This window comes from Mustela nigripes, chromosome 15, assembly GCF_022355385.1.
Source record: "Mustela nigripes isolate SB6536 chromosome 15, MUSNIG.SB6536, whole genome shotgun sequence".
NCBI classification, from domain to species: Eukaryota; Metazoa; Chordata; class Mammalia; order Carnivora; family Mustelidae; genus Mustela; species Mustela nigripes.
Genome location: NC_081571.1, coordinates 4994298 through 5019995, shown reverse-complemented (window position 1 = coordinate 5019995; position 25698 = coordinate 4994298). Strand labels below are relative to the sequence as shown.

Below are 25698 nucleotides of genomic sequence, written 5' to 3'. Positions count from 1 at the left end.
GGCTGCTGGAGTGACCTGCCCGGAGAGGTGAGAGAGCAGTGAGAACAGGCCAGATTCTGGACTCATTCTCAAGGGAAAGTCAGGACTTACTGATGAGCTGGGTGTGGCATGTCTGCGGTAGAAGAAAAAGAATGACCTCTGAATAGAGAAAACGTGTACACTTACTCCCATTTTACAGACTGGAAAACTGAGGTTGGGAGAGGAAAAGTGGAAGGTGCCAAGGTCATCTAGCTAGACAGTCTGTAAAGCTAGGGTATTTGCCCAAGTGTTTGTGCTCCACACTGCTTAGGCTTTCACTGCAGGCCTTCTGCCGTACCTCACTCACCCACTGGAAGACTAAGTCAGCTGACCCCACCTGGCCCCTAGAACTGTCTTGTTTCTTCAGTGATTAGTGAACATTAATCTGCACTGTGGAAACTGTCACTTCGGAAACTTTCTCAGGGTGCAGCTCAGTCAGAGCTAGTTTTCTAAGTGTTTATGAAAACTCAGATCATTCAGTAGATGAAGGTCCTGATTTCCAGACAATTTGATCCTGCTACCTCCTGTGGAAGTGTAGCCTTTTTTCAATGGAATCTCTTTCTCATTAGACTCCTGTAAATTTTGAATTAGTGCATTATCACCACTGGCTTCCCCGAACCGCCCCCCCCCCCCTTACTGATTTCCATGGCAACAGCCAGATCAAATGGTAAAGACTTCTCCCTGGAAAACGATGTTCAGGGGGTTTTTGAGGGAAAAGTGTCATTTTCAGGGCTTTGGTGTAGGCAGGAGGCCCAGGTACCTTTCATTTCCTGCATTTCCCTCCTTTGGCTCAGTAGCCATGGCTGAAAAATGGTGGAAGGAATGCCGTTAGTGCCAGGCTGTGCCAGATCCTGCCGCTTCGGGCCTCCTTAAAAAAGCGTTTGCATGCATCTTCCTTACGCAGGAGTGGTTGAACTTTCCAGCTGCTAGCCAAGGTAGCTGTTGGGCACGGTAGCCGAGTGGCTGCTCCAGGATCTCTGGTTAGAGATGAATGAGCTTTAGTGGTATTCTTTTATTTATTTTGGTTTTGGGTTTTGTTTTTTCTAGGCAAATAAGAAAGACTCACGCGTGTACAAAAAGCTTGTATTTGCTTCCTCAAGACTTTCTCCCCCACCCCAATATACATACCAGGACAGTGCCCTAGGCTGAGTGACCTCATGTTCTCTGCCTGCAACCACTCTGACCTCAGCATAGGGGGCCCAGGTACCACACGGTATCCAGGCTCTTACAGAGCTCATGCACACTTCTCAGACAAGGCAGCCTTTCTCCAGGGCCTCACTCAAATCCACCAGCATTAGGCAACAGACACACCTCCAGCATCACACTCCAGAGGGAAGCCGCGTGAGACAGAAGCCCTGCTGTGTGGCCATTGCCTCCCACTGGGGACAGACGCACACTCGTGTGCACATGCACACCCAGAGCTGGCTACCCGCTCCCCACCTCTCTGCATTCCCTTCGCCTGGACCAGGCACTGCATTGACGCGAGCCAGGCACTGCCTCTCTTCCATGGTGAATCAGCCAGCAAGTTTGCAGTCTGCCAGGCCGTGCCAGGGGTCTGGAGAGTTTCCATTTGCTTCTAGACTTTGTGCTCAGCTCCAGGGACATTCCGCCCCTGCATTGTTCATCTTTGAGGCAGCTTACTTGTATGTTTCTCTCTCAGATACAGACCCTGATCTTCCCTGAATGAGACTGAGCCTGGCAACAGCGAGGGGATGTGACGGGAGGGAGGGTGGTTGGAGCCCAGGAACTCTGTCCTCACCACAGAGGTGTCCTCTGATTCCAAGCTCACTGCCCTGACATCCAGTGCACTGTCCCATGCATGGGGAGACGGTCTACCATCTGGTATCCTAACTGGGACAGAGATACTCAGATCAGTGGCTGTGACTCACCATACACCTAGGGTCATAAAAGTAAGCTGGAGGGAGGCCTGTGGAGCAGCTGGCCCCACCTGGGCTCACAAGAGGGAGGCTTTGAAGACGAGGAGGCTACAGCTGGGTTGTAGGGGCTTCCCGAGTATAGATGGGCACCCAAGCCATAGGAAGGCATAGGTAAAGCCTGCGCCCTTGTGGAGACCAGGTATGTTGGGCATCGTTGAGAGGGAGGAGTGGGAGGCGGCTTGTGAAAGAGGCGCTCGTCTTCTGTCTCCCTGCGTCTCCCTGGTTTCCTTTATTTGGCTTGAATTCATCATTTTAATCGTAGTCCTGTCTGTGCACGGTAAGGAAAACTTGAGAATCTGACGTACATAATATGATCTTCGAACTAATTGTCAAGATGTTGATCATCACCCATTGTCACAAATCGTTTTCAGTAGTTATCATTATTTTAGTGTAAGAATTCTAGGCTCAGTTTACACAATGTGTTGCGTTTATTTTATTTTTTTTTATTTTTAATTGTTTTTAGAGAGCGTGCGTGCAGGTGGAGTGGAAGGAGGGGCAGAGGGCGAGGAAGGCAGAGACTCCCAAGCAGGCTCCATGCCCAGCATAGAGCCTGAAGTGGGGCTCGATTTCACGATCCTGAGATCATGACCTGAGCCAGAATCCAGAGTCAGACGCTTAACCAACTGATCCAACCAGGTGCTCCCAGAGTTTGTTTCTTTTTTTTTTTTTTTTTTTTTTAAAGATTTTTTTTATTTATTTGACAGAGAGAACTCACAAGTAGATGGAGAGGCAGGCAGAGAGAGAGAGAGAGGGAAGCAGGCTCCCTGCCGAGCAGAGAGCCCGATGCGGGACTCGATCCCAGGACCCTGAGATCATGACCTGAGCTGAAGGCAGCGGCTCAACCCACTGAGCCACCCAGGCGCCCCCCAGAGTTTGTTTCTTTTAAAAAGTTCACGACAGCAGCCTGGCTGAAATGACCAGAGGGAAGCCGTGGGGCCCTGTATGCCGAGCTCAGGGCCATGGCCTGGGGCTGGACGGTTCTGTGGAGTACCTGCAGCGCAGCTTGTCCCCATGGGATAGGCTGCAAGTGTAAAAGGCATGTCAGGTTTGAAGACTTGGTACAAAATGAGGAATAGAAGTATTTCATTTAAAAAAAAAAAAAAAAGTTGCTTAGCTGAGAAAGAAGACCTGTCCCCTGATGGTAGTTCCTAGAAATCCAGATTTGCAAGTCCTTGCAAAAGGCAAGAGCAGACAGCACTCTCCCACTGCGATCTCACACTGGCCTTCTTCCTTCCCACCACACTGGCTTCCTTGACTTTGCTTTGGGATTTTCCAAGTCATCATTGGCTTCACCGTCTCTGTTGCTCTGTCGTCAGCTTGACCTGCACAGACAGCATCCTTGACTTTCAGTTCCCCTCGCCATTCCCCTGAGGCGGCACCTGGGTACCACTCTCCAGCTACCCCACTGTTTCCCCAGCGGGTTTCCGGGGCCTGGTGTCCGTCCCCAGCCCCTCCCTCCCGCTGCTGTGATGGAGCCCTCCTCCTCCAGCGGGGCTCCCACCACATGCGCTGCCATCATCACCAAACCCTCTTTTAGTGAGTCCCAACCATGAATCAAGGATGCGAGGAACTTGCCACACATCCCCTCACCTCATTCTCCAAAGAGAAAGAAAATAGTTTGTACAACAGGAGGAGGAAACTCCGAGAGCGGAAGTTGCTGGGTCCCATGTCTGTAGAGGGGCAGGGCTAGAATTCAGACCAGGCTCTGGGACTCTGAAACCCATTCTGTAGCGTCAGTGTCTTCAAAACCTGTTACTTCCTACTCAGAATGCTGAAGGAGCCACCCACTGCTTACTGTGGACCCTTGAGGCCCCCGCATCCCCCACCTTGCTTTTCAGGTCTCCTCTTGCACTGGATGGATGGGTGTCCATACACCACGTGCTTTGGATCCAGCCACGTTTTGTTCTCAATCCAGAGCCATCTCAGTATCTTAACAAGCCAGCTGCTATCCCATAGGCTCTCCCCGTCTTCTTCACAAGGAGTGTTCTTCTCTTTATAATTCCCTCTGCTGGATGACAAATTAGCCTTGGTGAGAGTAGCCCACTGTCCCCGGAAGGAGACATCTGAATGCCAAGGTGGGCAGTCCAGAATGCTGCAGCCACCCTTTAAAGATCTTTCTCCCTTCTTTGACAAAGGTCCTATGTCATGCCTGACCCCGGTATTATAGATTCCAACCTTTTCACCTTATGGACAACTGGAGAGAATGGCCTCATGTTTCCACTTAGGACACTACCAACACAGGACTTAGAAATATGATCTGCATTTATATATTCTATGTCCACCGTGGAGCACACATTGTCAGCCACATCACACTTAGTTTCCTCAGTATCCTAAGTGACAGAATAATGCTGTGGGTTAACATCGGCAGTATTCTCTGAGATGCTCTCCTTCCCGCTCACTGTAAACTCAACCCTGGCTCCTCGCACAACTGCTACCTTTGGATCGATAGAGCTGCGGGAGTTTTCTAATGATTTCTTATTCTGGGTAAGACAAAAGTGATTGCTTCCCCTTAGGAGTATGTTCTCAAAGGTCATTAATTTTTTTTTTTTTTTTTGTTACCTGTGTCCTTTTAACCATAAACCTTGCTGTTTCTTTTTTAGTCTCTTCAGATGGAGGTACTGAGTCCGCGGCCTTAGTGGATGACAACGGCAGTGAGGAGGACTATAGCTATGAAGACCTGTGTCAGGCCAACCCCAGATACCTACAGCCAGGCGGGGAGCAGCTGGCCATCAACGAGGTACTTGAGTCACACTCAACAGGGGCAAATCTTTGATACCCAGTTTTCAGGGTGCCGAATCACTTCAGACTTTGCCCTCTTGCTTCTTTTCTTTTTCTTTCTTTCTCTTTCTTTTTAAAAAAGATTTATTATAAGAGTGAGTGAGTACGAGTGGGAAGAGGGGCAGAGGGAGAGAATCTCAAGCAGACTCCCCACCGCTGAGTGTGACCTGAGCCGGACGCCTAGCTGACTGAGCCACCCACACACCCTCTCTTGATTATTTCTTACCAAACATATTCTAACACCTTGAACTCTGACATTCTAGCATTTCTGAGAACAGTTTATGTGACTGAATTTTCCAGATAACTATGCTGGTTATCACTCTAAGTAAAAGAGCAGCAACTGCTGCTTGGTGTTCGGGTAGCGCTTTTCAGCTTACAAAATGCTCTTCATGATGTTATCTCGGAACAGCCAGTCTAAGAGGTAGATGTTATAATTAATACCCATATTATAACAAACATTGAAGCTAAGAGGCCACATCATTTGCTCACAAATGGCAGAGCTGAAATTAACCACGTATTTCTCACTACAGATCTGGTGTTCTTTCCACCTCTGTGTGTCTTCACCCCTTCTTATGGAAATCTTTCCAGAAGGCACTTACCAGTTTTTGCATTCTTAGTTAGAACCTGTGGAGTGTCCATTCTCAGTGAGCTAGCATCTCCATTAGTAATACCTGCTGTTACTGTAGAGTGTGACAATGTCCCCGGGGGCTGAGGGGACCTGCAGCCCCCCCACCCATGGCTGACTGACAGACAAGCTGTGTCTGTGCTTTCCTTTTTAAAGGAATCTGCTAAGAATCTGGAGATCAAGCTGGTTCTCTTTAATGGCCGTGGACTATAAAGTTAGACTAACAGTTTATTCAGACTGTGAATGAAGTCTGACAGCCAGAGACCACAAGCAGGCAGAGAAGCAGACAGAGAAGGTGGGGGAAGAAGGCTCCCCGCTGAGCAGAGAGCCCGATGTGGGGCTTGATCCCACGACCCTGAGATCATGACCTGAGCCGAAGGCAGAGGCTTAAACCACTGAGCCACCCAGGCACCCCAGACTGTGAATGAAGTCTGAGGAGTAAGTTCTAGGTGAAGTCCTGAGGGTCTTGCAGTCAAGTATGCGCACAACCGTTAGAGGCCTGGCTCCGTGTTGTTTGCTCAGAAGCCATTTTGGTGGTGAATATTCCAGCTATTCACATTCATTAAATAGCTGACATACGGCTGAGTGAGCCATTTTTTATACTTTCTTTAAAAAAGAGTAGATTCGGGGTTTCCTTTAAGAACATATGAGAGACGCCTACCTGATTTTGTTTTCCTGAATATGGAAACTCGTTTTGTGTAACAATCAAACGCTAAGTATTGACTGCAAGCCAATGGCATGTACGAGGTAGGAGATGTCCTTGTCCCCCAGGAGAGCTCACAGCGTACCCCTTGCTCTTCTTCCACCTGGTTTTGCACTAAGCACTTGTCCCCACTGCAGCTGATCAGCGATGGCAGTGTGGTCTGTGCAGAAGCCTTATGGGACCACGTGACCATGGATGACCAGGAACTGGGCTTCAAGGCAGGAGATGTCATCCAGGTCCTGGAAGCCTCTAACAAGGACTGGTGGTGGGGCCGGAATGAGGACAAGGAGGCCTGGTTCCCCGCAAGCTTTGTCAGAGTAAGTGTGTGGCACTTACAAACCCTTCTCACGACGATCTGTGGGGGAGTGGTAGAGTTGGCATGTCAGGCTCGAGCCCCCTCAATCCAGGTTTGTAATCAGTTTAATGAAAGTTTTCAGTAATTAGACTGGATTGAAGGAAACACTTCAACCATGGTCAACTAGTTGTTTAACATTGCTGCTGTGGTTGGAGCCACTGGCCCCGCTGTGGTTCTGTGAGTACGTGAAGACTTAGCCTCGGGCCAGGCTGCCTTCCTCACAGCCTCAGAGAAGCGGAAACCCTGGGGGGCCTTCCGCCTGCTTCTGGTACTGCCTTCCCCCAAGTCACTTGTCACCTTTGTGTGGCCCGCAGTTGCGTGTCAATCAGGAGGAGCTGTCGGAGAATTCCAGCAGCACCCAGGGCGAGGAGCATGAGGAAGATGCCGGTAAGAACCACCACAAACACTCGGAGAGCAAGCACCAGATGAGGACCAATGTCATCCAGGAGATCATGAACACTGAGCGCGTGTACATCAAGCACCTCAAGGACATCTGTGAGGTAAGACCCAGACCCTGTGGACTCCCCAAGGTGGTCCTCAGTGAAACGCTCATTTTATACACCTTTCCGTAGCCCTCCCTTCTCCTCACGCCTTTTGGTCCATGTGGTCCCTGCATAGACTCCGCCCTCTTTCAGTGCTTGTCTGCCCCCATGAGCATCAGTGGCTCTCTGTTGTGGTCGGTTTTCTGGGCGCTATGCTGCTAGTGCTCTGAGGACTGACCTCCCGAGATGATTCAGAGTGAATGCCTTTCAGGGGAGGCAACATCCTTTCAGTGAAACCCACATGATGTTATAAAGGTCTGTCACTGTTTACAATCAGACTCATAGATGAGGTTCTGAGCCATTTAGATGCAGACCAAAAAAAAAGAAAAATCGGTTTTACCTAGTGATATCCAAGGCCATGTTCTGCAGTGTCATGGCATTCTATTAGGCAATAAATTTTACTTGTCCAGTGACAGTCTTTGTCTCTGTGGGTTCTGTACGAGCCTGACACGGCACTGGTGTTGGCATCTCCTCATTCCACTGTCCTGGCTGTAAATGTTGAGTTCTGCACTCTCAGCTCGGCTGCAGACATTCAGCGCTGAAGACAGGCTAAAGTGAGACAAATGCCTATTTTGGAATCGGATTAACTGGCCCCATAAAGATAGAGCGATGTTTAGCTAATTTTTTTTTCTTTTTTATTTATTTGACAGGGAGATAGAGAGCACAAGAAGGCAGAGCAGCAGGTAGAGGGAGAGGGAGAAGCAGGCTTCCCACTGAGCAGGGAGCCCCATGTGGAGCATGATCCCAGGACCTGGGGATCATGACCTGAACCGAAGGCAGCCACTTAACTGACTGAGCCACCCAGGCACCCAATGTTTAGCTTATTGATGCTAACTATCTTGTTCCCTATAAGTGTCTAGTTAAAGGAGTTTCTTTAATTCACCATTTTAGGAAAAGAAGTCATGGCTAACGATTGTTGGGCTTTGACTTTGTGCCGTCCCTTGACCTGGATTAACTCCTACAAACACTCTCATCAGCTTGTCCTATTACCACGCCCCCTGCTCCCCCTTACAGATGAGGGAACTGAGGCATATCGTAGCTACTGTGGTGGGGCTAGGACTTAGATCAGTCTGCCTTAAAGCCTGTGTTTTGAACCTTCTATTGTCTTTCTGTTACAGTTCATACCAAATAGTCAGTGGTATGTATTTTATCAGCCAGTCTGCTTAGGCTGTGTAATTAGGGCTGATGATTTGGGGATACTTATTACACATATCTATGGCCTCTCCTTCCCACCGCACTAACTCCTACCCCAGCCATAGTACAACTAGGGTGTTGTACATGGAGAACGAATAGGACTCTAATCCATGCAGGCCTTGGATTAAAGAGATGCAGCTTTATGTTCTCTATAGAAAGTAGGTGGTGGTAGAATCCTTGGGTAACATGTTCTTGGCTCTTTGCCGTGACACTGAGCCAGCTGCGTGAGCTCTTCATCAGGCTGTGACATGGTGTATTTGGCAGGTCTTCTCGGCTGTAAAATGACATTAGGGATGAGAGAATCTTAAGAGTTTAGAAAAAGTGTGACAGTCCCAATGTTTGCACTTTAAAATATTTAAATATTTAAAATATTTGAAACCAATCAACTTTGTTTCAGGAACATAATCTGAAAACTTCATATAGTTTCTTGCTATACACATCCAGCCACATGCACCTGTTCTCTTTCCTTTTGTTTTTTAAAATATTCTTAGTACCCCGGCGTCTCCGAGGTATGATCATCCCAACAGGGACCCATAGGGTTAAAATAATTTTCTCTAATTAAAATCCCTTCCACAATAATGGCTTTGCATCCCCAATGCTATATTATTCAAGTAAATAATTGCTGTAATCTCCAGATTAATTTTTAAAAGTTTACTTTGCTGTTTGCAGGGCTATATTCGACAGTGTCGCAAGCACACCGGAATGTTCACTGTTGCACAACTAGCCACCATTTTTGGAAACATTGAAGATATTTACAAATTCCAAAGAAAGTTCCTGAAAGACCTTGAGAAGCAGTACAATAAAGAGGAACCTCATTTAAGTGAAATAGGATCCTGCTTTCTTCAACATGTATGCACCTGTTACTTCTTCTTTCTAACATCCGGTTAAATAATTTTGAAATGTTTTCCACTCTAGAAAGTAGTCCTTTTTGTTCTGTTTCTTGCTTTGTTTGCTGGATTAATCTCCTAGGGACTGGAGATGTCAGCTGCAAATTAAGTTGTTTCGCTTATGTGGTTATTCTTTACCTAAATACCACAAGATTTCAAAATCTTCCCACTTGTATGCAGTTTTGAGGGTTTTAGGAGGTTGTATTTGGAATAATTTCTCATAATACCTATTAAGTGACTATTGTATGTTAAGCATGGTTTCCGGGGTTTGCTTATATTAGCTTCTGTACTGCTATGGAGAAGGTGTGATTATTTTACCCATTTTCCACATGCAGAAACTATAGCCCAGAGAGTAACTGACCCAAGGTCACATCTGAGTAAAGGTCAGGTGTGGATTCAGACCAAGGATACCGAAAACTGCCTCAGAACAGTCTTATGATGATAGCGGGCTTATAACTGGGGATTGACTGCCTATGTTTAATACTAACAGATTTCACAGGAAAGAGACTTCATTCCCAGCCCAGATGGGTGTAATCATTGTGATAGTGACAGCAGTGACAACAGCTGCCTCACGTGGCGCTCTTTGGGTGTTCACAGTGACTACACAGAGGCAGGGTGGGTTAAACAGCCAGAAATAATGCTGTGGTGGTCCCACGCATGGGAAGATCAGCCCCATGAATGCACTGGGCCTGTTTGGCCAGAGCAGAAGGTTCTGAGAGAGAGAGGCTTCAGAGGTCAGTGAAGGTCAGGCTGCAGGGGGCAGGACCTGGGGAAGGTTGAGCCTCTAGGCTGTGTGGGCCTTGCCGTGGTCCTGGACCACTGGAGAGTCCAGCTGAGGGACAAGGTGTGCTGCTGCTGGGCAGAAGGGGCTGGGGGCTAGGGTGGGCTGGGCTGCAGTACGGATGCGGAAAGACAGTGATGCTGGCAGGGGATTTTTGAGCACCAGCTGACGAAACTATTCTTGGGGAACATGGGCAAGTAGCTGTTTGAACTGCTTGCAGACTGTTGGGGCTCAAAGAATTGACAGGTGGGTTGGGAAAACCTGTTTTGTAGGGAAGTAGTCTGGCGGGCAACATGTTGTGTTGAGCAGGGACAAGGATAAACGGTGAGGCAGGACGCAGGCTGAAAGACACCGCTGCGGGCAGGGTAGGTGTTAGGAGCCGGCCTCCTGGCCTCTGTGGAAACTGGGGGAAGCCCACCACGCCTGCACAGGTTGGCCAGCAGGGCGGCAGCAGCCTGGAAGTGAGAGGCAGAGGAGAAAGGAAGTGATCCAGGGGCTTTTGATCAGACATCGGAAGGGACATGTGTGTGGAAGCCAGGTGGCAGGTTGTTAAGGAAAGGACTTGCAGTGAGGGGAGCAGGTGGTGGCTTTGAATCCTGTCTTCATGGTCATGATCACCACCATGTTTATCAGTGAAAGTGAAGAGGAGGAGGGGGAGAGAGTTGGATTTGTGAATAGTGCCTGTCTTTTCCTCAGAGCAGAGCTAGGGCGGACACAGTGGTGGCAGAGGGTCCCTCTCTCCCACGGAAGCCCTGTGCGACTTTTGGGGTACACGGAATGGGGCTTCGAGTGGGACCAGGACGCCAAGTCCTAGCGCTGCCACCCCACAAAGATAGCCCCTCCCCCCACCCTCACCCTTCCAGCCACAACCACACCTGGTCTGTACGTGCTCCCTACCCCCACCTCAGAGAAGAGGTCGTGGCCCGAAGCTGGCCCCTGGTCTGACGCGGCTGTGCTTCTGCTTCCCAGCAAGAGGGCTTCGCCATCTATTCCGAGTACTGTAACAACCACCCAGGCGCCTGCGCGGAGCTGTCCAACCTGATGAAGCAGGGCAGATACCGACACTTCTTCGAGGCTTGCCGCCTGCTCCAGCAGATGATCGACATCGCCATCGACGGCTTCCTCCTCACGCCAGTGCAGAAGATCTGCAAGTACCCTCTGCAGCTGGCCGAGCTGCTCAAGTACACCACGCCTGAGCACAGGTGGGAGCGTCGTGCCTGCTGGCGGATGCGCGCGCAGCACCCACCCTGCGCTGTCAGCCCCGCACCCCAGGTCCCCGGGGCGGCACTCAGGGCTTCACAGAGTGGCGGCGGCCTGCAGGTTTAGGGGCCCTCTTGACGCTCTTGGTCAGTGATTAGCGTCATGGAAGAAATTGTCACTTTGCTTAGAATGTTCAAGATTATAAGGTCTTAAAATGGGTTGTGGGAAGAGGCTCCAGAATATCCATTCCTAGAAACACTAAAAAAGTAAGAATAATCCTTAAACTGTGTCAGGAGCATAGAGGGATTTGTATTGTACTGTTGGTCCTTAAAACTGATGTCTGTTTTATAACTCCTCTTTTGTAGCTACTCAGTAGTTCATAAGAACATTTTTTTTTTGAAGATTTTATTTATTTATGTGACAGAGATCACAAGTAGGCAGAGAGGCAGGCTGAGAGAGGGGGGAAGCAGGCTCCCTGCTGAGCAGAGAACCCAATGTGGGGCTCCATCCCAGGACCCTGAGATCACAACCCGAGCAGAAGGCAGAGACTTAACCCACTGAGCCACCCAGGCACCCCAAGAACAATTTTTAAAAGACACCATTGTGAATACAGTTTCAGAGATACTTTGCTCCCCGTCCTACAGCAGCTCCCCCTCAGAGCAGTATCATGTACTGCAACAAAATGCTTCTTTAGAGAAGGGTGAGGACTACCATAGTTTAAACTTCTGGAAGACTGGGGAAATCTTAAGGATATAGCGTAATGCTTTGGGTTAGCTTGGAGAAGCATCCCGTTGAGGTCCTGTCCAGCCCTAAGCCCTTTCTTTTTTTAAAGATTTATTTAAGGAAAGAGACCACATGGAACGGGGGGAGGAACAGAGGCAGAGAGAGGGAGAATCTCTAAGCCGACTCTGCGCCGAGCTTAGAGCTGGACACAAAGCTTGATCTCACAAGCCTGAGATCATGATCTGAGCCAAAACCCAGGAGTTGGACGTTCAACACACTGAGCCATGCAGGCACCCCTAAGACCTTTCAGGCTCAGCCCAGGTGCTTGCCTATCTCCGTGATCATTCCACCCCATCCCCTTGTGTGTGGAGCACAGGGCTTCTCATCACAGTTACCCCAAAGCTCCATTTCCTTGTGTGACTTGCTTTGTCCTTAACTAAGTTCTTCTAGGGGAGCCAAAAAGTTATCCATCGCTTACTTAATAACAACTCCTGGTTTTCTTGCTGTGATTTTTTGTAAGATCTCACCCCTTCAGTGTTGGAATGGACAGGTCATTCAGTGCCATTCCCCGAGATGCACAAGTCCCAAACTGTGTGGTGTCTTTAGGTGGCACTGGTTGGGCATTGCTCTATTCTCACCAGGCCAGAGCTGGAATGCCATTGGGCAAGGTTTTAGGATGAAGCTTACTGTTTTAGGTAAGAGTCAAACCTCAGCTGTGACTCCGTGTCACTGGTACAAAGCTTTCAGTGCGCCTGCAGCCCTTGAACGGACGGTCTTGGAAGGTTCTAGTATGAGAGAGGGGGGACAGGATTGTAGCCAGAGGAAATATACTGTGCCAAACCACAACAGTTGTGGGTTCTACCAGCTAAGTGTGGCCCTGAGAGCAGTCAGATTATCTGCGGCAGCGCCTGACCCTGGGGGGTGTGCTTCACGGAGCATTCTTTTGCCCTGTCTGCTGCCTGCTGGACTCCTGTGGAGACACAGGGCTTATAAAAGGAATCTTTTTGCAATTAGATTGGAAACTGGAACGAGATAGAGAGCTAGGTTACCAAACAGTAGAAGCTAGATGTGGATGCTAGTATAAAGAATTAAGATTAAAGGAATAAGAGAAAGGAGTTCATTGAAATAGATAAAAGGGAAGATAGCTATATGTATTTTTCTTTTTCTGATGGAAAAATAAGAAAACTTGAGTGCAGGGAAAATAGCAAAGTCAAGAGAGCCACAAATTTGCAGAAAATGTTAAAAAAATATACCACGATAAGGAACTATAGAAAATATATAAAAGAATAAGAGGCAGAGACATCTTGACAGACGTGGACAAGCAGATTGGTACATTCCAATATGAGCAAGGTATGACCAGGGGACTATACATCATCCTTTAGTAGTTAGTTTTTCTTTTTTAAGGGCATTTTTCAGTATGAGGCCTTTGCCTATTTTGGCTCTTACCACCCCCCCGAAATCCTTTTAAAGGAAATGACAGAAAACCCATTTCCTTATCTTCAGGAAAACAAAAAAAATTTTTTTTTTTCGAAAAACGATTATATTCTGTCTCTTCTCTAGAATTGAACATCTTGTAGATTGAATATCTCTAGAACATCTTGTAGGAAAAAATGTACAATTATTTTGTACACTTTCTTCATTGCTGGAGGTCTGGGGTGGGTGGTTGCTCCATTATTTTGGCAGTCCCCTGTGTCTGTTTTGTTCTTCCTTTGTGCTCCGCTGCTGAGTATGAATAGGCCTGTCTAGAGGCAGCAGGGTCTGCCTTGTGGGGGAATGCCCAGGGACTTCCCAGGGGCTGAGTCATTTGTGTTTGGTAAATAGACAATAGAATCTGCTTCCAGGGCTTTCTTTCCTTGCTGGGCAGGAGGATATAATTCGGTGCTACTGAGATCCAAAAGCTCTATCTCATAAGACACAGGAAAGTGGGGGTGCCTGGGTGGCTCAGTGGGTTAAAGCCTCTGCCTTCCGCTCAGGTCATGATCCCAGGGTCCTGGGATCGAGCCCCACGTTGGGCTCTCTGCTCAGCAGGGAGCCTGCTTCCTCCTCTCTGCCTGCCTACTTGTGATCTCTGTCTGTCAAATAAATAAATAAAGTCTTAAAAAAAAAAAAAGACACAGGAAAGTGATGAAAAGCAAAGAATTCAGATTATTAGCTGGATGATTGGTTTATATGTCCCCAGATTATTAACTCTGAGCAAAACCTGAATATCATACTTCCCAGTACGAGCCAGGTTCTGTTCTAGTCTGTGTGGCAAGTAGACCTGTAGTTTGTTTCCCTGGTACCTGCAGTTTTAGAGGCTGAGGAACAAGAGCCTCCTCCAGAGGACATTGCAGTTTGCTCTGACTGTAGCATAAGGAAGCGCCAGAAACAAAGGTCCCTCAATGAGCTGTGTATGGTGTCAGCATTTACGTAACTCCCCGCGTCGAGCCTCTGTGGCTTGTGTCCTCTTTGTGTCCTTTCCTGATCATGGTAGAAGATGAGACTCAAAGCGAATAATTTCTCTTGAGAATGGTTAGTTATTTTCAAAGTATTTTATATAGCAAAACTGGCTCTCTGAGAAACAAATCAGTCATAAAGACTATCCTTTCTTTATTGAAAATAATCCATTGTCACTGTGACTAAAACTTTATTTCTTGTGGCATTTACTTTCATTCATTGTGATTTCTGAGAAATGAATGAAAAGATTCTTATTCTGAAGAATGCCGGATTGCATTCGGTCATTTCCCTTAACCTATGGAGACTGTGGTCTATTCATGGAGGAAAAGAAAAAGGAAACAATGGCTGTTATTTAAATGCTCCTCTGTCTAGACTATTAGTATACAAATCCAGGATGGAGTTTATTACTTTGTCAGTCCTGTTTCATGGGTTTCAGGTTCTGTGGTTAAAACGAGCCTCCTACTTTACAGTGATTACAACAACATAAAGGCAGCCTACGAAGCCATGAAGAACGTGGCGTGTCTGATCAATGAGCGCAAGCGCAGGCTGGAAAGCATAGACAAGATAGCGCGGTGGCAGGTGTCCATCGTAGGCTGGGAGGTAAGTGTGCACCCGTTCCCGCATCTGCTCCACTGCCCAGCGCTGCTTACGCCCTCCCTGACTCTAGTCTCATTTGATGACGTTCTGTGACATCCTGTCACTGATACATCATAACTTTATATTCTTGGCTCTAATGGTGTGTATATTTTGAGGCAGGTGGTTGAACTTAACAGTCAGCTACTTTACCAGAAACTCACTTCCACCAAAAAAATCCTCTCTGAAGGATGTCTGTAATTAATTTATTATTTACGCTCTGTCTTTCCTGCTGGAAAGTATGTTCCATGAGACCAACGGGAGAACATTTTTTTAATATTTATTGATTTGAGAGCGAGAGGGTGTGGGGGTGGGGAAAAGTAAAGGGAGAGTCCTACACAGACTGAGTGGAGTGCAGAGTGGGACACGGGGCTCTATCTTGCGACCCTGAGATCACTACCAGAGCGGAAACCAAGGGTCAGACGCTTAACCGACTGTGCCACCCAGGCGCCCCTGAAGAACATTTAGAATACAAATAGTGTGGTGGGTGTATGGACTCTGGACTTTCACTGCCTGTGGTTGAATTGGATATGATCTGGGCAAGATTAAGATTTTCATCCTTAAGATGGGTTTGAAAATAGTAGCTACCTCATAGAGCTCTCATGAGGATACTGGAAGACGGTGGCAGATGCAGTGCTTGGCCCAGGCTGGTCACGCTGGTCCAGCGTGCGTATGTGCATGTACATGTATGCACATTTATTTATAAAAATGACAGCGGTTGTGTTTCCTGCGTGCCTGGCACTAGTCTAAGCCATTTCTATATATGAACTCATTTAATGCTCTCAGTAATCCTGTGGGGTAGGAGCTGCTGTTACCCACATTAACAGATAGGGGAATGGAAACATGGCAGGGTTAAGTGGCTTTGCTCAAACAACGAATGCTGTTCTGATTGTTTTCAGACCAAGCAAAATTCATTGTACATTAAACTAATTGGGCAGAACTCACTGTCCCTAAGAATTAAGAGAGTTTGGACTGGGAAGTTAGGTTTTTAACTAAAGTAGGTTACAGCAGTGAACGTTGGAAAGAAATACTTCTATTTCAGGGGGCATAGAGCCTTCTGGAGCTGGGATGGGCCTTCAGACATCACCGCATTAAACTCTCTTATTTTGTAAGTGAAGAATCTAGGGCACAGAATTGCTCTAGGCAAGCCAGTAGAAGAACTATTTTGGAGTCAAAGTAGTTTTTTGCCTCCACAAAATACTGTGTATGACTGGGATTAAAGGAAGATAAAATCTTATAAATCAGAGGCCGGTGTTGTACTGAGTATCACAGAGTTCCATTGGGTTAACCCCAACCTAATACTGTAAAGATGTGTTTTTTCCTTGTGCTCTTGGATGGTGACATTTAGGGGATAATTCGTTGTCAGAAGTTTTACTGATACCTTGCTGGCTATTTGCTGTCTGGTCTTTTGTTTCCAATATCCTAAGCTAGTTATTCTGGGAGCCACGCTACATACCAGACTGAAAAGCCAGAGCCCGCGAGTCTAGAGCAGTAAGTCCGCCCCACGTAGAAAGCCTCCTTCGTGTCCGTGTTCCCCGAGGAGCAGCCATTTCAGACTGACGGGAGTCCATTCATCCTTGTAAGGAAGACCCTTCAGACAGCACAGAGGCACTGTAACATTTTCCCACTGGGTAGGAAATAAAGAGAAGAAGTTTCACACACAAGGAGATGAACCACCCGTGTTTGGAAGTGCCCTTTTTTAGCCCCGCTGACCTCTGAATGGATCTCCTTTAACTGGAAAGTGGGAAAAAGAGTGTCAGGACTTGTCCTTGTAGCGTGACCCATTCTCACACAATCTGAACGGGAAGGTCTTAAGATGCGTGTTCATCCTCGCAGGGGCTGGATATCCTAGATCGCAGCTCTGAGCTGATCCATTCCGGGGAGCTGACCAAGGTCACCAGGCATGGCAAGAGCCAGCAGCGGACGTTCTTCCTATTCGACCACCAGCTGGTGTCCTGCAAGAAGGACCTGCTGCGCAGGGACGTGCTCTACTACAGGGGCCGCACAGACATGGATGACGTGGAGCTAGTGGACCTGGAGGACGGCCGGGACAAGGACTGGAACCTCAGCGTGAAGAACGCCTTCAAGCTCGTCAGCAGAACCACGGACGAGGTTCATCTGTTCTGTGCCAGAAAGCAAGAGGACAAAGTGCGGTGGCTACAGGCCTGCGAGGACGAGAGGCGGCGCGTGCGGGAGGACCGCGAGATGGGTGAGCAGCGCCTCTGCCGCCCGGCCTCAGGCGCCGGCCCTACAGCCCTGGGAGACGGCTCTTCCCAGCCTTCTCCCGGGGGGTACACATCCTTCATACAGCTGACCCTTGAGCAGTGCAGGGGTTGGGGCACCAATCCCCGCGCCAGTCAGAAATCCGTATTTAATGCCGGACTCCCCTAAAACTTCACTAGTCCCAGCCCACTACTGGCCAGAAGCCTTACCGATAACATAGTGGATTAACACACATCTGCTATGTTGTATGTATTATATGCTGTATTGTTACAATAAGGTAAACTGGGGAAATGTCATTAAGAAAATCATAAGGAAGACGAAATACATTTACAGCACTGCCCTGTATTTATCGAGAAAACCCCACATATAAGTGGACCCACGCTGTTCAACCCCATGTTGCTCAGGGGTCAGCTGTGCTTCTGAACTGGCTGCGGGACAGCCCATGACAGACAGAGTTCCTACAAGGCAGCATTTAGTCAGTTGTCCATGTGTTGATACTCAGAGTACCCCACTGCACCCAGGAGCGGGTCCTGCTTGGGAGGATGTCATCCTAGTGTCTGTCCTGGGGACAGTCCTTGCTGCTTCTCCATTTGTAATCTTGTCAACCTCTTACAGTTCCTTGGGGAATAAGGTTCTTTGCTGCAGGTTATGTTGAACACCTCAAGGTTAATATGGGTCATGTTTTAGTTTTACTCTCTAATGGTGTCACTTTTTAAAAATTTTATTTAAATTCAATTAATGAACATATGGTGTATAGTGTATTATTAGGTTCAGAAGTAGAGGTCAGTGACTCATCAGTTGTGTATCACACCCGGTGCTCATTGTATCAGGTGCCCTCCTTAATGCCCATCACCCAGTTACCCCATGCCCCTGCCCGCCACCCCTCCAGCAGCCCTCAGTTTGTTTCCTATGGTTAGGAGTCTCTTTATGGTTCATCTCCCTCTCTGATTTTGTCTTATTTTATTTTTCGCTCCCTTCCCCTATCCTCCTAGGGAAGTCATACGATAATTGTCTTTCTCTGATTGACTTATTTCACCTGTTTTGAATGTTTGTCATGTCTGTTCCTAAATCCAGGAATGGAAATTTCAGAAAATCAAAAGAAACTCGCCATGTTAAATGCTCAAAAGGCGGGACATGGAAAGTCAAAAGGTAAGTTCTGAAGAAGGCTTCGTCTTCTTATCTTCTTCATGCGTGTCAGTATGGGAATTAAAAGCAGGGAGAATGAAGTCATTAGCACGCTGATGATCAGCTCCCGACAAAGGAGAGACATACGGTTGAAACTCAGAATGATAGGGATCAACCCCCCCCCCCCACCCAGTAGGTGGTTTAGACTAGTCTGCATTTGGGTTTAGGGTGAGTATGCTTCAGTATATGCTGACATTTGAACATGAGCCTGTAAGATGTGTTTTGAACTGGTTGCCGAAGAGCTTCTACACCTCCCTACCCTGAGGTCGTGCTGGCGTTCTTCCTCGGGCCAGCCAGCTCACCATTCCAAGGCAACCCAGCAGCTCTTGTGTGTTTCGGGCATGCATGGAGGAAATCTCCAGCCCCAAAGTGCTTATCAGTGCAGGCTGCATTCTAGCGTAGGTAAGAAAAAAGGGTCCAAAAGTCCAGTAGATCAAGAAATGAGCTGGAAAGAAAACACACTAGCTTATTTAGAGCAACGAATCCATACTCTGCATGCACAGTAGATTGCCTGATGGCTACTGAAGATGACTGGTGCTCAGGTCACACCTCATTCGTTGTCCTGATGAGCAAAAAAACATTTTATTTTATTCATTTTTTTATAGTACTGATAATAACACGTGATCTCACCGAATGGAAATAAAATAATAAGGATTTTTATTCCAAAAATATTTGTTATATTCTTACAACCTTTTCTTCAGATTGACTTCCTACTCTTAAGAACAATTTATCCTCTGAAGTGTGTCCCACTCAGGATTTTCATAACCAAAAGTGCAAAAACAAGACCAGTTAAGCCCAGGATGATGTGCCATCAGCCGAGGGCCAAGAAGAATTCATGACCAAAACAACCCTCAGTGTTCCATTCCCCTGTTCAGAGGCAGAATCCACCCCCCCCCCCCCCCCCCCCCCCCCCCACCCCCCCCCCCCCCCCCCCCCCCCCCCCCCACTAAGTGATAAGTACCTTTGAGGAGGAAAAAAACCAACTCTCGTTCTTTTTTTGGATCTCCACATCAGTAGCAGGTGACCAGTAAATATCCATTTGTTAGAGTGTATCAGTTTGTGTCGGCATCTGCCAGAAGTCACTGGCTCAGCAGCTAGGCACCTGAATGGAGGGAACATTGGTGGTGGTCGCCTGCTGGGCACCTCTCAGCAGGGAAGGCCGAGAGAGTCTTGTGGCGGGTCAGGGCCAGGATGCCCTCTGGACTGAGTCCTGGCTCACTCTAGGACCCACGCTCTTTCCTCCTGTCACTCTGACTTTCACAGTTAGCTTGCAGTCCTGGAGCTCAGTGTCCCAGGTCTTCTCATTACCTCAGTGCAGATTTGAAAACCTATTCCAGTGAAACCGTTTCGATTATGCGATTCGGTTCGGGGGCCTGTTTTCAGCACGTTACTTATATGAGCTCTTAATTCTCACAGCAGCTGGTAGGTGCTGTTATGTTGGCTCTTAGGTGTACTTTGGGTTCATATGAATTAAGAATCAGCTAAGAACTCAAGTCTTGGTGCTGTTTTTCCCTTCCGGCTAACGAGTGATGCTGGGTCCATGTTCCACCCTTCTCCCCTCTCGAGTTAGGCTACAGCGGATGCCCCGTGGCCCCGCCGCACCAGAACCTGCACCCCCTTCACCAGCGCCACGTCACCGTGCCCACCAGCGTCCCCCAGCAGCAGGTGTTTGCCCTGGCAGAGCCCAAGAGGAAGCCGTCGCTCTTCTGGCACACGTTCAACAAACTCACGCCTTTCAAGAAATGAAAACTGGAGGCTACACGTTAGCTGAGGTGTCTGTAAAGAGGAGAACCATTTCTGTTTCTCTGTGCTCAACCCAGTGCTGAGAATTTCTTTCGGGGACTGGTGAAGAATAGAAGTCTTGGACGTGACCGAGGTGCCTCTGAAGACCCAGCCTCCTCCTAGGAAGGGAGACGGAGTCATGACGCATGGCCTTGATGTCCATGAGACCACTCTGGGCCCTGTGCCAAGATGGCTGGGCCGCAGGAACCAGTGACCTGCTCTGCGGTGATGCTGAGTGGTGATCCCAGTGGGCATCACTGATGATGGGCGCACGCCCTGTTGCTGTTCCTGAGGAGGGACTCGGTGACAATGCCACTTTGGCACGTGGATTCAAAGGGGACAGTCATGATGGGGTTGGTACAGTAGCGTCTCACAGCATGGACAAGCTGTTCCTGTCTTCACAGTATTAGGCGACTTAGCGCCTCAGTGCAGATGGCCGTGGTGTCCCCTGGTGTCCTCTGAATTGTTACCAAGTGGTAGTGCCAGCTTCCCCTGGCAAGATGCGTCCCCTACAGGCTAGAGGGAGAAGCGTGATGAATCGCTTCTGGGGAACACGGTCCGGGGGACTTCAGCATCCTGAAGATGCAGCTGCTTTCCAGGGAGAAAGTGTGAAATCCTGCCACAGGGTAAACTGCCCTTAAGGCAGGTCCCTTCCTGCTGGTGTGTACAGCATGTAACTCCATGGGCAGAAGTCACACCTATGTGCACGTCGTGACCTAAGGAATTAATCAGACCTATCCATTTGCAATATAGAAACCCATTTATTTTAATTATCTGATACAAACGAAACATGCACATGCATCCGTGGAAGGACATCTCAGAGCTCAGTGTGCTTTCCCACCAGTAGTTTCTGGAGTTCCCACCAGAATAAGTAATTAAGTTACAGTGACCTGAACATTCCACCAAGAAAACACGTGGTTCAGAGTAGCCCACCTTCCTCAGGATTCGAAGCTGACTTTGTTGCGTAAGCCCCAATGGTCGTGCTAACCCCACTCTTATTAATCTGTCAGGAGGGTTCTGAAGATTCATTCTTTATTAAGAGATCTTAACAATACATCTAGACTCAGACATAGCAGTCTGTTCTAACGAAGGCCACATGGGCTGATATCTGGCGATAGTAATCTCCTCGTTGTCTATATTGTAAGTGTTGATGAAAATAACTTTTAAATATGTCTGGAGACAAGTTCTGCAAGGGAGAGGCCTTTTAAATGTACTTAGTGCACTGGATGGGGATATTGTCATCCACACTTTGGTTTTCTATGTGAGAATCCCCTTTTTGTACACTACTCAGAGTCCTGTTTTCCAGTAGGCCTGTGCTGGAGAATAAACAAACCTGTAACGTCCTAGACAAAGGTAGAAACTGTACCTCCAGGCGTCTGGTCCCTCCTCCTTCACCCCCACCATCCCCCTACCCAGGGCCGGTCCCGAAGGAGGTGACATCCCACATCAAGAAGACCTAATTCTGGACATCTGGGTGGGCCTTCGAGCATTACCTGGAAATGTTGTCAGGTCTGCCCCCATGATGTGCTCACTTGGACGTAGGACGGCTACAAGGTGGTGCTGCCCTGGGCTCCCTGATACCCAGTGTCCCAGGATAGAGGCTGCTTCTCTGAGGAAGCTTCCAGGAGGTGCTGTGGCTCCGAGTGTAAGAGCGCGCACATGCGTGCGTGTGTGTGTGTATACATACACTTGTTTCTTTTGTGGATAGACCTCTCGATTTTAGTTGCATTTATATAACTGACCTAAAACTTTTACCAAGAGCATATAATGACCTATTTTGAAAATTACACTTAAAATGCTTTTTGTGGACCCGTCAGCAATAACTAGGAGTCTCTGTGCTAAACAGAGTTGTTTGTATATGCAACAATTTTGAATATTTTTTTAACACAAGAAAATTAGGGAAGAAAAGAGAACCATTTGCCTATGTCCCATTTTCAGTGAGGAGTCAATTCAAGTAAAGAGCCACTGCATGGGCTTCCATTTACTAATGTTTCCTAAGGTGCAATGAAGTGATTTAAGTTCTGTGACCAGTCCCACTGTACTTCCTATCAGAGCCCTGACTTCTGGTTGCCACCTGTCCCTCCAGGGACTCTCCAGAAATAGCAGGAAGCTCGGGCACCGGCGCCTGGACAGTGCCCAGCGCCGCCCCCGTGAGCTCCATGCAGGGTGGGGGGTGGGGTGGGGTCATTTGATCGCAACCCACCCTGAGTAGGTTCTGCTTGGCCTTCTCTGGTGATTTTGAAAAATGAGAACATTTTTTAAGAAGGTAGAATGCCTTTTACTTCTTTTAAATCTGTTTATCTAGTTTGAGTTTTATTACCAGACGCATGAGTTTAGTAAAGAATCGATGGCTCGGTATTCTAATTTTAGATTTGCCCACTTTCCTTCTTGATGTAAGTCCTGTGCTCCACTTGCAAAGAACACGAGAGAAATAAACCAAGAGCCCCCAAATGGATTTTGTATGGATTTCTTGGGAATCTTGTTTTCTCCCTTTTTCCTCATTTTAACCTCGTATTGCATAATGCAGATGCCCCCACAATACACAAACACGCACTCTGTCTGTCACACACACACACACACACAAAGATAGCAAAACGCTTTGACAAATCTCAATTTATTATTTATGTTTCAGAACCTGTTGGAAGACAGTTGAAATGGCCTTGGCCTTGGGTCAAAATCAACCTTCTCGATTTTCATCGTACCTAAAGTGCACAACCTTGCAATAAATCGTAAACTGTCATAAATGGAATGTTTGTAAAATCTTAGAGAAATTGCATTCTTCGTCCTTGGCCTGCAAGTAAGCAAAAGGTTGGCAGCAATGTGCCAGAGCCTTTCCTGGGGGACCCTTCTTGCTAGGTTGTTTTATTGTTTTTTTGTTTGTTTTCAGAAGCTCTCCTCTTTTCCCCTCGTAGATCTGATTTTGTCATTGAAAACATTTCATCCCTGTCTGCACGAATATGGTTCTGAATACGTTGTACATTTTTATACCTAATCCAGACGAAGACCAACTCCATGCCTGTTCAGAAAATGCCCTCAATCCTACACCACTGTTGTCTGGACACAAAGCAGAAGTGCATTTAATTCACTTTGTATCACAATAGAAGTCTTCTGTAAAAGCCATGATTCAGTATTTATCTGCTGGAAAACTCTCCATGCCCAAACTGCTGATATTTCTCAATACACATCAAGTTAGTTACCTAGCCAGAATAGAAGAGCCTGATTACCTGGAGTTAAGGAGAAAATTGCTGTCTTGTTATTTTATGGAAGATGGGAGAAACCGATGTGTCCCTCACAGGACAGCACTAACAAGTGTGGGTACACGTCCTTCTATGGCTGACAGGCCAGGGATGCTGGCCACAAATCAGCTGGGTCCAACTTTTCAAAAACATTCGTCCCTATAAGCTTAACTGACACATGTTCTTATTCAAATTCCACTTGACTAATGCTCTTATTCTCAGGAGGCTTGCAGTGACAGTAGAGCTCAAACGGTTTTGAGAAGAGTAAGTAGCAACTCTCTGAACTTAAAAGGAAAAACCCAGAAACTTACATATTTGATGCAAATGTTTTTAGATAGAACATTCTGTAATTTAATAATTGGTCTTTTTGTAAATAATAGCATCAGCTGCATTTAACTTAACTATTTTGCAGCTTTTAGTAACCTTTTCCTTGAACTTAACTCAACATCAAGACAATGTTAAGTCACGTGCCAGCTTCAAAACTGATGAATTTGCTGTTGACAGCTGAAGTATGTTGTACAAGACTGCTATAACTTCACATGTATTTCTGTTGAATGAAGTTTTTGTAAAAAAAAAAAAAATTTACAATGTTATTTGAATGATTTCTTGTAAATGCTGTGAATCTATATTTGTTGTTTTGTATCTGTATATTAAAGTTAATTTGCCAAACTGGTTCCAGTAATGCATCTGAGTAGTAAAATAAGACTATATATTTTTTTTTAATTTTTTTTTTTTTTAATTAAAAAAATTTTTTTTTAATGTAGAGAGTGAGTGCTAGGTGGGTTTCTGGCATTTCAAGCTCATTTCCTGTCTGGACATTGATAGACTTCCTTTCAGTAAAAATTCATCCATGGACGAGCAGGCTTAAGCCAGTAGACAGGTATGGAAGAAAGGGCTCCCAGTGAAAAAAGTCACCATGGCTTGGAGAAAGCCAAACCCAAAGTGCTAAGGCCCCCCTCTGTTCTCTAGACGGGGACGGTAGATGAACCGCACATGCCTTTGTATACACTCTTCATTTCAGAGCTGCTGCCCTGGTGGAGATGAGGCCACTTCAACCAGGAGGTTGGCTGCTTACCCTTTGGGGGCAGGGAACATAGAATTTCCGTCTCTAATTAACAGCTCAGAGAAGTTGAGTAAATAGCCCATTGTTTACTGTGACTGTAATCAGGAAAGTATTCCTATGAAGGTTGCCAAGCAGCAGTCCCCAAGTTTGTTTACTCTAAACGTCCACCTACTTCCCAAACTGATCTGCTCCCCCTCCTTGGGCTGCCCTGGTAGAGGGGTTGGCTTAGGGGTGAGGAGGGGAAGAGGGAGCTCTGGGAACCTGAAAGCTTGACGCTCAAGGGTGGCTTCCAGGGACCATGCCGGTGCCGTATGTTGGAAGGGGTGCAAAGAGGGCAGTGGAAACTTTCTAGAAGAGCCGAGGGGGTGACGACCTCTCATGACAGCCACCTGCTCTGTGCACTGGGGAAGAAAGCTGAAATGAGTAATCCTCCGTAGGAGCATGTGGTCAGAGGGAGACAGGAACATAAAGGTGTCATCAACATTTTCAGCGTGAATTACGCAACACTAGGGGTGTGTGCAAGTTACATGGGCTTCAGCGTTCTGGGAGCCGAGTCTTCTCATCTGGTGTCAGGGAAGGAAGGTGGCCCGGGAGGCGAGGCCCGAGCAGCATCCCGGAGGAGTAACCCAGCACGGCAGGGCCCCTGGGTGTGTCGCTTGGATCCACGTGCTACACTTGTGTGAGAAGCCTTCGTGGTGGAAGTTGGATCCCGAAGACTCTGCCAACCAGGATGAGATGCTAGGGTTTCATTGTGTAGGGAAAGAATTGAAGGCAAGGGAAGCTGTGCCCAAATTTGCCCCAGAGCTCCTGCCAGTGGCAGAAGAAAGCGTGGATTTAAAACCAGAGGCAGGAGGGGCACCTGGGTGGCTCAGTGGGTTAAGCCGCTGCCTTCAGCTCAGGTCCTGATCTCAGGGTGCTGGGATCGAGTCCCGCATCGGGCTCGCTTCTCGGCGGGGAGCCTGCTTCCCTCTGTCTCTCTCTGCCTGCCTCTCCATCTACTTGTGATTTCTCTCTGTCAAATAAATAAATAAAAAATCTTTAAAAAAAAAAAAATCAGAGGCAAGAGACGACCGGGGAGATGGTGTCCAGCAAAGAGACCATGGGAAGGGAGGGGAGGCTGGATGCGAAGGCTGCGCAGCCATGGCCACAGCCCTTGGGAGGAGATGTGGTTCCCAAGTTCTGCTTTGGGGGTGATGCTGGGGTTGATGGCCAGCTGCTGGCACCATCCACTGATGAATAGCAGGGACGGCGGGCCCTGTGCGACGGTCTGGTCCCACCTGTGGGGAGTGCCATGCCCCGTGCAGCCCCAGGGAGAGGTGGGAGTGGGAGAGGCCGGTGGAAAGGAAGCAGAGAGCAGACAGGCGAAGGAGAGGATCCACCTGGGAACGACCCCAGAG

At 47.7% G+C, this 25698-nt stretch overlaps 1 protein-coding gene across 4 annotated transcripts in view; it reads left to right on the top strand.

Moving 5' to 3' along the window:
• SPATA13 (spermatogenesis associated 13) overlaps positions 1 to 23911 on the top strand; it is a 149454-nt gene extending 125543 nt beyond the window's left edge. For 3 of the 4 annotated variants that reach the window (XM_059378085.1, XM_059378083.1, XM_059378086.1), the window contains 9 exons: positions 4556 to 4692; positions 6199 to 6378; positions 6731 to 6916; positions 8822 to 9001; positions 10790 to 11022; positions 14650 to 14779; positions 16649 to 17021; positions 18110 to 18184; positions 19791 to 23911. In XM_059378085.1, coding sequence (XP_059234068.1) covers positions 4556 to 4692; positions 6199 to 6378; positions 6731 to 6916; positions 8822 to 9001; positions 10790 to 11022; positions 14650 to 14779; positions 16649 to 17021; positions 18110 to 18184; positions 19791 to 19966 — 1670 coding nt within the window. In that variant the 3' untranslated portion in view covers positions 19967 to 23911. Of the gene's footprint in view, positions 1 to 4555; positions 4693 to 6198; positions 6379 to 6730; positions 6917 to 8821; positions 9002 to 10789; positions 11023 to 14649; positions 14780 to 16648; positions 17022 to 18109; positions 18185 to 19786 lie in introns of all 4 variants that reach the window. The other variant, XM_059378087.1, reaches the window with a different exon arrangement.
• Positions 23912 to 25698: the final 1787 nt, after the last annotated feature.